The 15,813-nt window shown below is 35.9% G+C and overlaps 1 protein-coding gene across 1 annotated transcript in view; it reads left to right on the top strand.

Moving 5' to 3' along the window:
* The window catches only part of LCP2 (lymphocyte cytosolic protein 2), a 54,584-nt gene extending 39,011 nt beyond the window's left edge, over positions 1–15,573 (top strand). Inside the window, exons 15-21 of the mRNA XM_081319023.1 lie at positions 1,340–1,352; positions 2,703–2,826; positions 6,846–6,886; positions 9,930–10,051; positions 12,573–12,650; positions 12,940–13,095; positions 13,472–15,573. Coding sequence (XP_081175149.1) covers positions 1,340–1,352; positions 2,703–2,826; positions 6,846–6,886; positions 9,930–10,051; positions 12,573–12,650; positions 12,940–13,095; positions 13,472–13,594 — 657 coding nt within the window. The 3' untranslated portion in view covers positions 13,595–15,573. The remainder of the gene's footprint in view (positions 1–1,339; positions 1,353–2,702; positions 2,827–6,845; positions 6,887–9,929; positions 10,052–12,572; positions 12,651–12,939; positions 13,096–13,471) is intronic.
* Positions 15,574–15,813: the final 240 nt, after the last annotated feature.

Raw genomic sequence — 15,813 nt, 5'->3', positions numbered from 1 at the left:
CCAATTGGCAGGGATTCCCATCTTCCTGCTACTCAGGATTGTTCCTCTACACTGCAGTCAAGGCTCGATTAACACCTTGGTGATTTTCTCTCAAGTTCCTGAGTCTTCTGGAGTGACTCTGCTGCTACCATGCATAGGAGACACCTGTTTCTTCCCCCCTCCCCCCACTATAAACAGATGCAATGAGGGAAGAGTGAGAATGGGAGCAGATGGTAGTCTGGCTGCCATTTTTCATGCTGCCACCTGGGCTAGTTGGAGGGAATGATGGTTGGCTAAATGGGACAATAGAGGCCAGTGAAATAGGCAACAAAGTAGTATAGAAATGCTTCAGAGCATGTTGGGGCAAAGCTGGTGTCTGTTTGGAAGTATCTTCTCTTATATTGCCACAGAAATAGTTTCTCGGCAGAATAACTTTGGGTCACTGTGTTTGTTCATTCTCCAGTTAACTTTTGAAAACAATGACATCCCAATCAATTGGATGCCTAAAGGGTTTTAAAAAGAGGAAGACTGATCTTAGATATCTATTCTTTCTTAGTCCCTAAATAAAACTTTTCAAAAATCACCTTTAGCAAAACATAGCTAGACCTCCTGCGAGTCCCTTGGACTGCAAGGCGATCAAACCAGTCAGTCCTAGAGGAGATCAATCCTGACTGCTCTTTAGAAGGCCAGATCCTGAAGCTAAAACTCAAATACTTTGGCCACCTAATGAGAAGGAAGGACTCACTGGAGAAAAGCCTAATGCTGGGAAAGATCGAGGGCAATAGAAGAAGGGGATGACAGAGAATGAGGTGGCTGGATGGAGTCACTGAAGCAGTAGGCGTGAGCTTAAATGGACTCCAAAAGATGGTAGAGGACAGGAAGGCCTGGAGGAATGTTGTCCATAGGGTCGCGATGGGTCGGACACGACTTCGCAGCTAACAACAACAACAACAAGCTAGACCTAAAACTATGCTTCATTAAATTACTTTATATAGTTTTAATTACAGATGCGATGATTTATTGAATTGATGTCTCATTTCTGGCAAATTGTTGGTTATAATGATAATTACTGAGGGAGGGAGGGAGGAAGAGGAGTAGTAGGAGTAGGACGAGGAGAGACATATATTACTACCTTAAAAGATTTCTTATCTCTTCTAAGATAATTCCTATTATGTCATTCGTATGTGTGTGTGTATGTATGCAATGTATGTATATGCACACATATATACTGTACCTATGTTACATTCTTTTGATTTCTGTAGGTTTTGTACAGATTATGTTGATATTCTGAATAAACCAATGCAGTTAATCAATAAAAAACTGGCAACACTAATATTGATTTATGTTATATTTCTTTCAGATGGAATCTGACAGTACGTAATGTTTTATATTTACTTTACTATTGTCATACCCAGTGAATCTATTTTATGTTAAAAATTAACAGTAAAGAATGAGACCAAACATTTTTCAAGAAAAAAAAAAGAACTCTGGAGAAGGTGTTGAAAAAACTTTCTATGGGAAATAAGCAATTTGCACTGAACCACTTTCATTGGTTAGCCATTACATTGCTAACAATAGTATATGCTAAGAATGCTAGCCAACTCAACTTGGTTTGAAATTAATGAGCAAATTTGAAGCCAGTGGTGGCTTTGCAATAGGGACTCAACTTATTAGAAATCTTATTAGATGGAAGACGTGAATAGGACTTACTGTCCTTGCACAATTATTTTGCTACAGCATATAATATAGCTGCTGGGAATGCATAAGAATGTAAAAAAAAGAGTCCTGCTGGATCAGGGCAAACCCAGCTTAGTTCAGCATTTTGTTTTTCACAGTAATGAACCTGATATCTTTAAGGCAGGGGTCCACAATCCTCGGTCTGTGGACCAGTACCTGGCCGCGGCATGCCAGCAACCAGTCCACACAAACAAGGAAAGCCCTATCCAGAGGATGCAGGCAGCACACAAAACCACGCCCCCTCCGGTCTGCAGAAAAACTTCTCTTCACAGAACTGGTCCCTGGTGCCCAAAAGGTTGGGGACCTCTGCTTTAGGGTGCTCAACAGCAGGAGGTGGATATATTCCTCGCTCTTACCACTGTTCCCCTGCAAATTCTATTTGGAGGCAGGCTGTCCCTAAGAGACAGTTAAACTTGAACCTTCCTAGACCAATAGCTCCTAATAAACCTGTCCTCCAATAATTTTTCCAATTTCTTTTTAAGACCATTCAAAGAAAGGCAATTTCTATATTTGCGGTTATTCATTCCACAAGTTAACTGTGCCTGATGTGAAAAAAGTACTTCATTTTGTGTGTTTTAAATCTTCTTTCAATCAGCTCTATTTTATGGGTTTGGGACAAATGTTTTGTGGTAGTGACAAAACTTCCCTATTCAGATTCTCCATGCTGTTGGACTTTATATCCCTAACTTGTGTCTCCTCTCAGCTGCCTATCTTCCAAGCTAAAAAGTCCCACATGTTGTAGCCTTTTCTTATAGAGGAGGTCTTTGAGCTCTCAGATAATTTTGGTTGCCCTTCTCAGTAGCCAAAGATGGCTACCAGACTACCAGGCCCATAAGCAGTATTCTAAGCAAAGATGTACTACAGATTTGATAAGAGCATTACAGTGTTAGCATTTTTATTTTCAATCCCCTTTCCCAGTGAAATTGGCCTTTTTCACAGCCAGTGAAATGTTTTTGTCAATTGTTTGTTTTTGCTGTTCTTTGTAGATATTCTCCAAAGGCCAGTTCCACAGCCATCAGCTCAGCCCTTCAACACCTTTCCTTCCAGAACAACTAAGTCTAATATAATTCTTTTACCACCCAAAATGAAGCCTGATCTACACACAGAAAGGTTGGTTTAATGAACTGTAAGCCCAAAGTATACAATTAACTTATGCTGCAATTATTATTCATCATTTAATTCTATGAATAATATTCTCTTAATAATGACATAGTATGCTAGTATTCATTTTAATAGTTAAGAAGGGCGTGGCACTTCCAGACGTGCAGGAAGAGTCTGCTCCCTGCCGTCTGATCTTTCTTCCTTGGAGGACCCTGAAAAGGGTCGAAAGTCGCCCTGGAGGAGCGACCACTGTGAGGAGGCCATCCCTGTGATTGCGGAAGGGCAGCAGCCCTCCACTTGAATCCGGAGCAGCTCCTTTGGCCCAAAGAAGAGGCCGGCCATGAAGTTGGCCGATCATTAAGCCCCTCCCTGCCAAAAGCCAAAAGCACTACCTAGCACTAAGAAGCAATCTGGAGGACCTGGGTGAGACTTTACCTTTCTTATTCCCCTAATCATCTTTTTGTGGGACTCTTCTGAAAATTTCCTCCCCATTTTTTGAAAGAACAGCGATTATATACTTGGGGAATAACTTTTAAAGCCTTAAAGCCTTAAAAAAAATCAAGTAACTCAGCAAAGAAATTAAGCAATCTTATTTCTACTTACTAAAAAGCTCCTACTTTTTGGTGGGGATCTACTACCCGATTTTCTCTTCAAGCTGTGAATTAATGAAAAAAAGAATGGACATTAATTTTTTGGGGAAAAATTTTTACATCTCATTTTATATGCTATTGATGACATCTTCTGGCGAAACTTGGTACAGCAAGAAAATCTTTTTCCTATTGTGAGAGCTAACTGAATAACAGAGCTGTCCTTGACATTACTTTCAAAGATAAGTGTGGGAACACCTGGCACTGAAAACAATTCTTTTGGAGATGGAAAATCATTGACACTTATTAAAATAGCCTCCATGGAAGATTTAGCTGTAAACAACAATGAAATGGATGAATATATCCCACCACTTAATTACAAACTGATACTGAACATGATTTTGGCAATGACAGAGCAAATTAAAGCCAAACTGCAAGATAAATCTGACAATTTAAAGCCACCAAATCAAACTCTGACCTTAAATGAGGAACTGACAATCCAAAAGCAAACAGAAGAAGTGGAAACTAACACTAAAATAGGAGATTTCAAAGAACAACAAATGCAACCTACAGAGAACCTTAAAGTCCAAATTTCAACATCAACTACAAAACTTACAACTCAAAAAGCAATAGCACCCAAAGAAAGCAACATTAAGAGTGAAGATATTAAAGGCCTTCAAATACACTATGTTGAGGATTCAGCTAATCAAATGACAACCATAACACCAACTACTATTTTCTATCTAACCCAGATGGAATTGGAAGAAGAAAAAGACAACTACTGTATATTACATCAAACATCAAAAACTGAACTATTAAAGCAAAATTTTAATGGTTACAAAGGGGACACTTTCTTTGCAAAATTGATATTTGGATGGTCTCCCTGGATTCAAATAAGGGGTGTAGGAAGAAAGAGAGATACATTTGAGAATTTAAAGATGCCAAAAGGGAAGCCTGATTGGCACAAAAGGAAGGCAAGAGTTAGATTTAAAGAATCGAACTTGTCTCTTTTTAGGGATTCCTAAGGGTAGAGTTTTAAAATATCTTTTAATGGATTAAGGGGAATCTCTAAAAAATATAACTGATTTTACATTTAGGTTTTAGATCTGTAAGGGAAAACAAAATTAAGCTTCTAGCATATAACTCTGAACTATATTATAGAATTTGGAATGATATAACAAAAGATAGTATTTTAACAATTAATGAAGGGTTAAAACGACATATTGAATATATTAGTTGTAATGATATAGACAAAAACTCATCTTGTATTTAACTTTTAAAGGAAAGTTGGCTATTGGAATCGATACATATCATAGAATTTGGAAAGGTATAATATAAGATATTTCGCTATAATTGGTGAATTGTTAAGATGATAAATTGACGTTATTGGTAAAAAAATAAGAATGTTTTGAAATGAACAATGTAAGTTTTGTAGACAGGATAATTACTCTTTATTGAAATAGGAAAATGTGGGTTACCCAAAAAGTAAGTTTTCTTCCATTTATCATAGGCTACTCTAGATTATTTTATTGCAATTAGGTAAAACCTAAAAGCGGGATATTGATATGTATTAGTGAAAATATATTGAAAATTCTTTTAATTGACTAGGTCACAATTAGAAACATATTAATTTGACTAATTTGACTATGTTATAACTAAGGGAATTGGAGAGGGAATCCTTGTTGATGTAACCTGAGCTATTTACAAATAACTTGTTATTTGATATTGTTTACTTTTGATTACCCAACCACCGTATTGCTTCACAAATATTTGAATGTAAATATTAAAAAATTAATAAAACTTGAAAAAAAGAAACTTTCATAATAACATATTTAATATTTTTAACCTAAAGATGTTTCACTGCAATGGAAATCCAACAGGCAAATAGATAAGTTTATAATAATTTATTATATGTTTATAAAATTAACAAGCAAATTAAAATATTTTAGCATCAGTCTGAGACTGCTAATTATGTCCTTGTTTCTATAAAGAACATAAAGGAAGAATAGGAGGAATAGGAATAGGAGCAGGAAAGGAAGATACAGCCTCCCTCTATGTTTTTTATGGAAAGGTTTGATGCTTGTTTTAGACATAGATCTACTGTACTTCTTTATTAAAAACATCAAAGCACATTTGACAAGTGTCTAATGGAAGTATAATTTTAATATTTATTCGCATTATAAATGTTCACTCTGGAACAATAGCAATTTGAAAAATAGAGGCTATATCCTTATTTTGGAAATAAAATCAAGACAATTAACCAGTGGAACGGCTTGTCTTCAGAGATCATGGGCACTCCATCACTGGAGGTTTTTAAGAGGAGACTGGACAGTCACTTGTCTGGAATGGTAAAATTCTCCTGCTTGAGCAGGGGGCTGGACTAGAAGACCTCCAAGGTCCCTTCCAGCTCTATTCTATTCTATTCTATTCTATTCTATTCTATTCTATTCTATTCTATTCTATTCTATTCTATTCTATTCTATTCTATTCTATTCTATTCTATTCTATTCTATTCTATTCTATTCCAGTAAAATGGTGATCCCATCTTTTCTTAAGAAGGTAGCAATGCTTCATCTTCATTCCCTCCTTAAGAAACCAATGCTGGACCCAATCTTTGGACCAGAAATTGGGCAATTTTGGTCATGTGCTCAACCTGCCCATTTAGGGAAAATCGTTGATTTTTAGGAAAAGTCAGGACATAGCTTCAGAGAGTTCAGGATATATCTGAACCCATTTCAGTTGGATTTCATATTTAGATATAGTATTGAAGCAGAATTTATTGTATTTCTGGATGATCTCTACTAAGAACAGGATGACCCTTCTGAACTTTCAGTGACCTTTGGTACTATTAATCATGATATCTTTCTGGATGGGCTAAGTGGGTTGGGATTGGGGACACAATGTTGTGGCAATTCTCCTCTTTCTTCTGAGGTCACTTCAGTCAATGTTGGTAGATTGGAAAGGCCTTTATGCTGTGCCTGGCTTTGCACAGTTCCTCAGGAAATTGGATAAATGAATGAGTTTAAAAAAGCTTAACCAACTGATTGCCAATCAAGTCTCTAGGTTATTTCAGTTATTATAAGAGGAATGTGTATTACCTAAAACTGAAGTGGTAATATATTCCATTAAAACATCACTTATCTTTCTGACATGCTCCAGACCCATGTAAAGCTCCTAAGGTACTATCAGCATTAGAATTTGCTTTAGATTATTCTAAAGCTACATTATTTTTATAGAAGTATTGTAAATATTGTTACTGGCAAGAATTCTAGAATAAAGGATTAGAATAAAGGCAATCTCTGGTTTACATATAATGAAGACTATAAAAAAAGGGGGCAGCAAAAGTTAACTTCTTGATAACACTACTGTTTATATAGCTGGAGATTAAGAGACTATCAGTATTCATTCGTGTATCCTAATCAGTCTTTGTTTTCATTATAGCATTCCCTCAAGTGCATCATTACCACCCCGTCTTCTGCCAAGTATGTATTTTAGAAATACTTTATTTCTTGAGCTTGTATTTCTACTGATATTGAAATCTAGTATCTAATTAAATCTTATCAGTTGGAGAACCATAATGTATTTGTGTTAAAGCAAATTTATAAAGCATCAAAGCATCAATGATCTGTGTGTCACTACAAAGGAATATGACCAATAAATTAAAGACATGAAATAAAAAGAGAAATGTAAAACTTACGCAACATTGTTCACCATTCTTTTTTGTAGTTTCCCATACTTGCAAATCAGGCACAACTTCATATATTTCCTTTTGTTCTAGATTTGAACTAGTGATATAACTATAAAGAGATGGAGATATGTATAACTACTATGTTGTTGTTGTTGTTAGCTGCGAAGTCATGTCCGACCCATTGTGACCCTATGGACAATGTTCCTCCAGGCCTTCCTGTCCTCTACCATCTTCTGGAGTCCATTTAAGCTCACACCTACTGCTTCAGTGACTCCATCCAGCCACCTCATTCTCTGTCGTCCCCTTCTTCTATTGCCCTCAATCTTTCCCAGCATTAGGCTCTTCTCCAGTGAGTCCTTCCTTCTCATTAGGTGGCCAAAGTATTTGAGTTTTAGCTTCAGGATCTGGCCTTCTAAAGAGCAGTCAGGGTTGATCTCCTCTAGGACTGACCGGTTTGGTCGCCTTGCAGTCCAAGGGACTCGCAGGAGTCTTCTCCAGCACCATAGTTCAAAGGCCTCGATTCTTTGGCGCTCAGCCTTTCTTATGGTCCAACTTTCACTGAAATACATTGCAACTGGGAAGACCATAGCCTTGACTATACACACTTTTGTTGACAGGGTGATGTCTTTGCTTTTTAGTGTGCTGTCTAGATTTGCCATGGCTTTCCTCCCTAGGAGCAAGCGTCTTTTAATTTCTTGGCTACAGTCCCCATCTGCAGTGATCTTGGAGCCCAGGAAAATAAAATCTGTCACTACCTCCATTTCTTTCCCATCTATTTGCCACGAATTGAGAGGGCCGGATGCCATGATCTTGGTTTTCTTAATGTTAAGTTTCAACCCAAGTTTTGCACTCTCCTTCTTCACCCGCAACAAGAGGCTCTTTAGTTCTTCTTCACTTTCTGCCATTAGAGTGGTATCATCTGCATATCTTAGGTTGTTGATGTTTCTTCCGGCAATCTTAATTCCAACTTTTGATTCATCTAGCCCTGCCTTTCTCATGACGTGCTCTGCATATAAGTTAAATAGGCAAGGCGACAGTATATAGCCTTGCCGGACTCCTTTCCCAATTTTGAACCAATCAGTGGTTCCGTGTCCAGTTCTCACTGTTGCTTCTTGGCCCGCATATAGGTTTCTCAAGAGACAAATAAGATGGTCTGGTATGCCCATCTCTTTAAGGACTTGCCACAGTTTGTTATGATCCACACAATCAAAGGCTTTAGCATAGTCAATGAAGCAGAAGTAGATGTTTTTCTGGAACTCTTTAGCTTTCTCCATGATCCAGCATATGTTGGCAATTTGATCTCTAGTCCCTCTGCCTCTTCGAAATCCTGCCTGTACTTCTGGTAGTTCTCAATCCACATACTGCTGAAGTCTAGCTTGTAGGATTTTAAGCATGACTTTACTAGCATGAGAAATGAGTGCAATGGTGCGATAGTTTGAACATTCTTTGGCACTGCCTTTCTTTGGAATTGGAATGTAAACTGATCTTTTCCAATCCTGTGGCCACTGTTGAGTTTTCCAAATTTGCTGGCCAATTGAGTGTAGCACTTTTACTGCATTGTCTTTTAAGATTTTGAATAGCTCAGCTGGAATATTGTCACCTCCACTAGCTTTGTTGTTGCTCAGCTTTTCTAAGGCCCACTTCACTTCACATTCTAGGATGTCTGGCTCGAGGTCAGTGACCACCTCATTGTGATTATCAGGGACATTAAGCTCATTCTTGTATAGTTCTTCTGTGTAATTTTGCCACCTCTTCTTGATCTCTTCTGCCTCTGTTAGGTCCCTGCCATTTTTGTCCTTTATCATGCCCATTTTTGCATGAAACGTTCCCTTCATTTCTCCAATTTGAAAAGATCTCTGGTCCTCCCTATTCTATTGTTTTCTTCTATTTCTTTGCACTGTTCATTTAAGAAGGCATTCTTATCTCTTCTAGCTATTCTCTGGAATTCTGCATTCAATTGGGCGTATCTTTCTTTTTCTCCCTTGCCTTTGGCTTCCCTCCTTTCCTCAGCTATTTGCAAAGCTTCCTCAGACAGCCATTTTGCTTTCTTGCATTTCTTTTTCTTTGGGATGGTTTTGGTTGCTACCTCTTGTACAATGTTGTGAACCACTGTCCATAGTTCTTCAGGCACTCTGTCTATCAGATCTAATAATTCCTTAAATCTATTTGTCACCTCTACTGTATATTCAACAGGGATATGATTTAATTCATACCTGAGTGGCCTAGTGCTTTTCCCTACTTTCTTCAGTTTAAGCCTATATAACTACTATACAGGGTAATAAATATACATATTAAATATATGAGCAATTAAGGTGACCCTTTAAAATGTGTGTGTGTGGGGGGGACATTTTACAAATATAAAGAATGATGAATCATAATTTAGGGTAGAGTAATAAAAGTAGGGAGATGCACATGGACCAGTGAAGGCCAAGATCAACAAATAACCTAACATGTACTATATGACCAGTTAGTACTGTACATGATTTACCACAGAATATCATCATCTATTTGTCTTAGTTGCTTCTACTCTCCTAGCACCAGTTAGAGGAGTAACATCTCTATATACATTATAGTGAAAGAGAATATCTGTAGTGGATTTTACAAATGGAAAATTTTGGGAATTTTCAATGTATTTGGGTGTAAACGTTTGTGGGTGATATAGTCTGTTTTTAATCAGTTTGCATACCAGATTTAAGCTACAGCAAAACAGCATTAATCTAAATCTTGGTGTCAATATGAAGTACATATAGTTCACTTGAAATAGATTCCTTAACCCCATCTCAGTATGAATTCAGTGGACTAATTTTAATTTCTAAACACATTTAATGTTTCTGAAGGTAACCTCTCCAGAACTTTTTCCAAGATCCCAGCAGATGGCAGACCACCATTACCAATTCCCAGTAAACCACATGCAGAATTTCCTAAAGCTGATAATGAAAGAGGGGAACAAACATATAAGGTATATACAAATATCATCAAGAAAAGTTAAATGGTGGAACACGTAAGTGATTTATTTAATAGAAACTCAGACCCAGCTGGTCCATACGAAATCAAGAGAGCAGTAATATGGACATAGGATAAGGTAAGATAAGTAGAGATCAAGGCAAGTTGAACAGTAAAGTCAACAGTAAAGGCCAGCAGGAAGGAATCTACTTTTATTATTTAAGTAAAATAAAAAATATGTTTTTTAGGAAAACTTGTAAAAAGATTTGTCATAGGATCTCCTCTACATAAAGTAGGAGCTTTTAATAATATCTGTGGCCTGCAGAGGTGGGAACTAGATCTGCAAGAGGGTCCCATTTAAGCCACCCATCAAAACTTGCCCTCTCCCAAAGGCACATGGCCCCTCCAGTCACATATTCATTTTGCTTATCAAACACCACCATGTGGGGACGGGGAGACTAAAACACAGGCAATGGGAATCAGCAATGGGGACAACAAACTCCATGCTAGTGTAGAATGATAGCAATCCAAAAACAACTGGATAATATTTTAACTTAGTAGTTAGTAGTTAACTTAGTAGATTTGATAAACTACTATAAATTTGATAAAAAGGAGCCACTGGTGTTAGAAAAGGGAAAAAAGCTAACAAGAATGACTTGTCTAATTGTGGACTAGGGACATGAAAAAGAAGTTTGGACTGCACAAAAGAATACACAATCCAAACTCAGGTCAAACTAACACTTCTCTTGGTTTAAACTACACCTCTTTAAACTTAAGATTTTTCCCACTGTTTCTACTGCTTACCTCATTCTTTGCTGTTATAATACTATCTAATTACCTTACAAGGCGGAAGTATTATAAATCATATAAATTGTATTATATACAGGTAGTCCTTGACTTACAACCACAATTGAGCCCAAAATTTATGTTGCTAAGTGAAACATTTGTTAAGCGAGTTTTATTATTATTATTATTATTATTATTCAGATTTCTATACCGCCCTATTCCCGAAGGACTCAGGGCGGTTTACAGGGCAAAGTTAAAAACAGTTAAAACAGTACAAAAATTAAGATAAAATTAAGATTAAAATAGGATTAAATAACAATAGCCCAAATATAAAATTAAAATTTAAAAATTTAAAACCCCTCAGTCCAGGCCAGATAAATCAAACAACCAGGTTTTTAGGTCCCGGTGAAACAAACGAAGGTCGGGGCGGTCCGGAGTTCCACAGGCAGGTCATTTTACAGGGCAGGCGTGCCCACAGAGAACGCTCTATCCCTAGGGATCACCCATCGGCACTCAGTGACCGGCGGCACCCTAAGGAGGCCCTCCCTGTGGGAGCGCACAGGATGATGGGAGATTGATGCTGGCAGCAGGTGCTCCCTAAGATAAGGTTTTGCCCCATTTTACGACTTCTCTTGCCACAGTTGTTAAGTGAATCACTGCACCTGTTAAGTTAGTAACCTGGCTGTTCGGTGGATCTGGCTTCCCCATTGACTTTGCTTGTCGGAAGGTCACAAAAGGGGATCACGTGACCCTGAAATATTGCAACCGTCATAAATATGAACCAGTTGCCAAACATCCAGATTTTGATCATGTGACCAACGGGATGCTGTAATGGTTGTAAGTGAGAAAAATAGTCATAAGTCATTTTTTTTTCAGTGATATAAGTTTGAATGGTCACTAAATGAACTGTTGTAAGTCGAGGACTATCTGTATTACAAAAAAAAATATACAGAATTTCTTTATAGACCCTTAAGCAAAGACAAAGCAAAGCAAAAACAAAGATCTGGCAAAAGCTGGGAAATATGGAAGTTGTTGATTAGATAACCCATGTGTACAAAACAAGATTCAGAGATACTCTGAACAAATGGGGTTATCCGGTGTCTTCTGCCTTTGTGACAGTGATGACAAGCAGACAACAACACATATGTATAGCTGTCCTTTGTGTCCTGATTAGTGTATACTTGAGGATCTCATGGCAACACAATGCAATTAATGTTGCTAATTTCTGGGCAAGATCTGTTTAGCTTGTACATATTTTCATCTTGTGTTTTATAGTTTAAATGTTATGCTGTATAGTATGCCTTACTTTAATCATGATGCTTCTGACATGAATAAAGAAAGAAAGCAAAGATAAAAATGTAGCAGGGAGAGGAGAGATGAAGGAAATATCTCTGGGTAGGGTGAAAAGTTCCAAATACTAGTTGGAAATTCTATCTTAAGACAGAATTTGGAAAATTGCATGGAAGTATTATTAAACTAAAAACATGCAGGTACAAAATTTTTTAGAAGAGCATCCAAAAGCCATGAAGGATAAACAAAACTTTTTCAAGAAGATGTAATATAATTTGTTTATTTACATTAAACATAAATATTTAGCAACATAAGAAAAATCAATTCCCAGTAGATGAATACTTTCGGGTCTTTAAGTGATCTGTATGCTTTCCTAAATACATTTCAAAACTCCACATCCATGTTTATGATCATAAACACATTTTTCCATTTCTTTTTTCATTTGGCCGACTGATCATCAGGGTCAACAAAATCGAAAGTGGTATGTTGCTGATATCACCCGGTCAGATGCAGAAGTTGCACTTAGGAACATAAACCAGGTAAAGATTTGAATGTTATTGTCTGTACGAATCAGTATTTATCAACCTCAGCAAATTTAAGATATGTGGGTCTCATGATGGTGGGGCATTCTTGGACCTGCAATCCACACATCTTAAAAGTGGCCAAGGTTGAGAAACTCTAGACATACTGTATATATATAAGAAAATGGTTAAATGCTTAAAAATGCAGTGCAGATCTATTTCAGTTATTTATATATTTATTCAACTTCTAAAACTGTTGTGATGATATCTTTTTTCAAAAACATTTTAATATGTTACTTTTTTTTAGGATGGTGCATTTTTAGTAAGAGACAGCTCCAAAAAATCAGTTGAGCAGCCATATGTTCTAATGGTGCTTTACCACAACAAAGTTTACAATATCCAGATACGTTATCAACAAGAGACTCAAGTCTACTTCTTGGGAACTAGCTTGAAAGGAAATGAGGTATGCTGTGGCATCATTCTCTTAACTCCATAATCTTTCCACTATGGAGGCTTATTAAATGTAAGACTTTCTATGTCAGTCCAATTGCTCTTCCCTAGATGTTCTACAAAATCTGTATATATTAACTAAGCAGAATCAAATTATAAAAATAATGATGTTATCCATTTAGGCATGTCCAACTCTTGGCCATTCTATGGGCCAGGTCTTCCGATCTTATACTTTCGATAAAAATATTAGTAACTAAATAAAGATCCATTGATCTGTCCTCGACCAAATAATTCTATAAAATAAAATTATAAGAAAGTAGGCAAAATGAAGTTGTTTGAACTTTTTTCTGTCATGGAAGTAACTGAAAAGTATTTTGCAAATCACACAGGACTTCACTTCGGTGGCTGACATTGTTGATTACTTCAAACGGATGCCCCTTTTGTTGATAGATGGCAAAGACCGATGCTCGAAGAAGCAATGTATGTTAACATATGCTTCTGGTAGTCTTTAGAGGAGAGAATGCATGAAGATCAAGTTCAAGCTCCACTTTGTCTTTTCAAGTTAGAGGAGTAATTGATTTGTGTTGGATGAACTGAGATTCAGATTAGAGGAGTTACCAATTTGTGTTGGATAAACTGAGATAATTTCTTATTTGTTTTTTCTAATATTACACTATGAATGTTATTATTGTATTATCTCTTCCCCCCTCCTTTTGTATGAAAGCTATTAATCACATTCATTTTTCACTGAAAAAAATTATGTGTGATATCTGTTGATTGAAATATACTCTGTAGACTGTGTCATATTATTATTGAATATTTTTCTTCAAGATGAAGAAGTCTTCTAAACAATAGTTCTAGATATCTTTTCCATATAAAGATTTAGTAACAGATTCATTCAAGAATAACTTAACAGATATTTCCTGATGTTATTAAACCCAGCATGTATGCTAATGTTTGTTCTTAGTGAAAACATTTGTTTATTGAGTTTCATATATGATGGCACCAATTAATTGCAGTCAGAAAGTGTCAAAAGGATTTTTGTGTGTGTGTGGTCATTTTCTACTTAAACATTTTTAAAGAACTAATTGTTTCTCTTGAAGTCTTCATTTGTGTCTTTCAAAGCTATTGTATGTTATGATTTCTCATAATACAGTACATATGATATAAATGTTTTTTTTATTTCTTATTGTTCTTGAAACTATGAAATGTAAATTAATTTCTGTACCAATCACTGAATATGGTTTTCATTCAGATTGGGTATAGGAAACCCTCTAAGCAGGAGGTTGGAGTAGAAGACCACCAAAGTCCTGTCCAAGTATGTCAGTCTGTTATTATTGTTATCTAAAATTATCTAATTTTAGATAATTGCCAGTCTGACCTACCAAGATGTATATTTCTATTAAACTGCCATTGCAATTTGTCTGGATTGTATTTTTTGATCATTAACATATTATATCTTGGTGCCCAAGTTAAACTGAAGAACTATTCTTATATTTTATACTACTAAAGAAGCTGAAATGACACCAAAATATTAGTGTGTAAATTTCATAATGTATCTTACAAAATGCAAAGATGGTGGAGTAGAATGGGTAGATTTCATGAAAAAATATTTTAGTGACTTAAGCAAACCTTTTAGTCAACAACTGTTCATTATATTCTTCTTGTACAGGAGCGGAATATTAACATTTTAAATTTTGATTATAGTAGAAGAGTGGTTGGATCTGCCTGCTGCAGTGTAAAGCTTGTATATTCTTACCTTATCCAAAACAAGAACATTTGAACATCATACCAAAGCATACTGTGGTGTCAGAAAAACACAAGGAGCCACAGACTTGTTCTTATGTGTCTAAGATACAATGTTTGGAGGTATTTGTCTCCAGTTTATTCATTTAGATGAAATAAAAATCACTATTAAATGTGATTAAAATTAATTATGGAATAAAGCAAGCTTGAAGCTTTGTATATTAAACAAAATATGACTAAAACCAATCTCATACCAAGCTATGATTGGGGGGGGGGAAAGAGTAAAAATTTCTGAGCAAAGGAGTAAGAGAGGGAAGGGAACCCATTATTGCAAGACTTCAGTGGTTTGAACATGTTGTCCCAAGCAAGAAATAATCTGATATTTCAAATGAATGATCAGTGAGCCCCCTTCGCCCCAGCAGAAAATATTTTGATGAAATTGATTATATGTTGCTAGTTTGCTTTTTTCCCCCCAGGAAAATAATTATGAAATTTACCTGTCAACAACTGCATTTATATAAATCAATTTTATTTAATACACAATTGTTTTAACAGCTAAACATTCCAAGTTAAGAATATAACAAGTCAAAATATGTTATAATTCTTATTGAAATAATATAATATTGAATATTTATTAGATTTAAACAAATAAGCAAGAAATGTATATTGATGTTTATATAAACTGAAAATAGGCATGGCTTTTATGTTCAGAAAAAATATTTTGCTATAATATATGCTGGGTCTTTTTCACAATACAGAAATATCTTAAACCGAGGAATAAAGACTTTTTTTTAAAAAAAATCTCTTTTTCTCTCTTTCTTTTTCTCTGCTCTTACACAATACACGCTCACTTTCATGTAAAATGTTGGTAAAAAGAATAAGAAAATGCCAAAAACATCCTAGCTTATATATCAATATTTTAGTAACTAAAGACTTTACTTCTGACTTCTGATACTCAATTAGAAACATATTCAGAGAAATATTT

Source organism: Vipera berus (genome assembly GCF_964194415.1).
Source record: "Vipera berus genome assembly, chromosome: 2".
NCBI lineage: Eukaryota > Metazoa > Chordata > Lepidosauria > Squamata > Viperidae > Vipera > Vipera berus.
The sequence above is the reverse complement of the archived record's forward strand: the minus strand, read 5'-3'. Positions and strand labels throughout refer to the sequence as shown.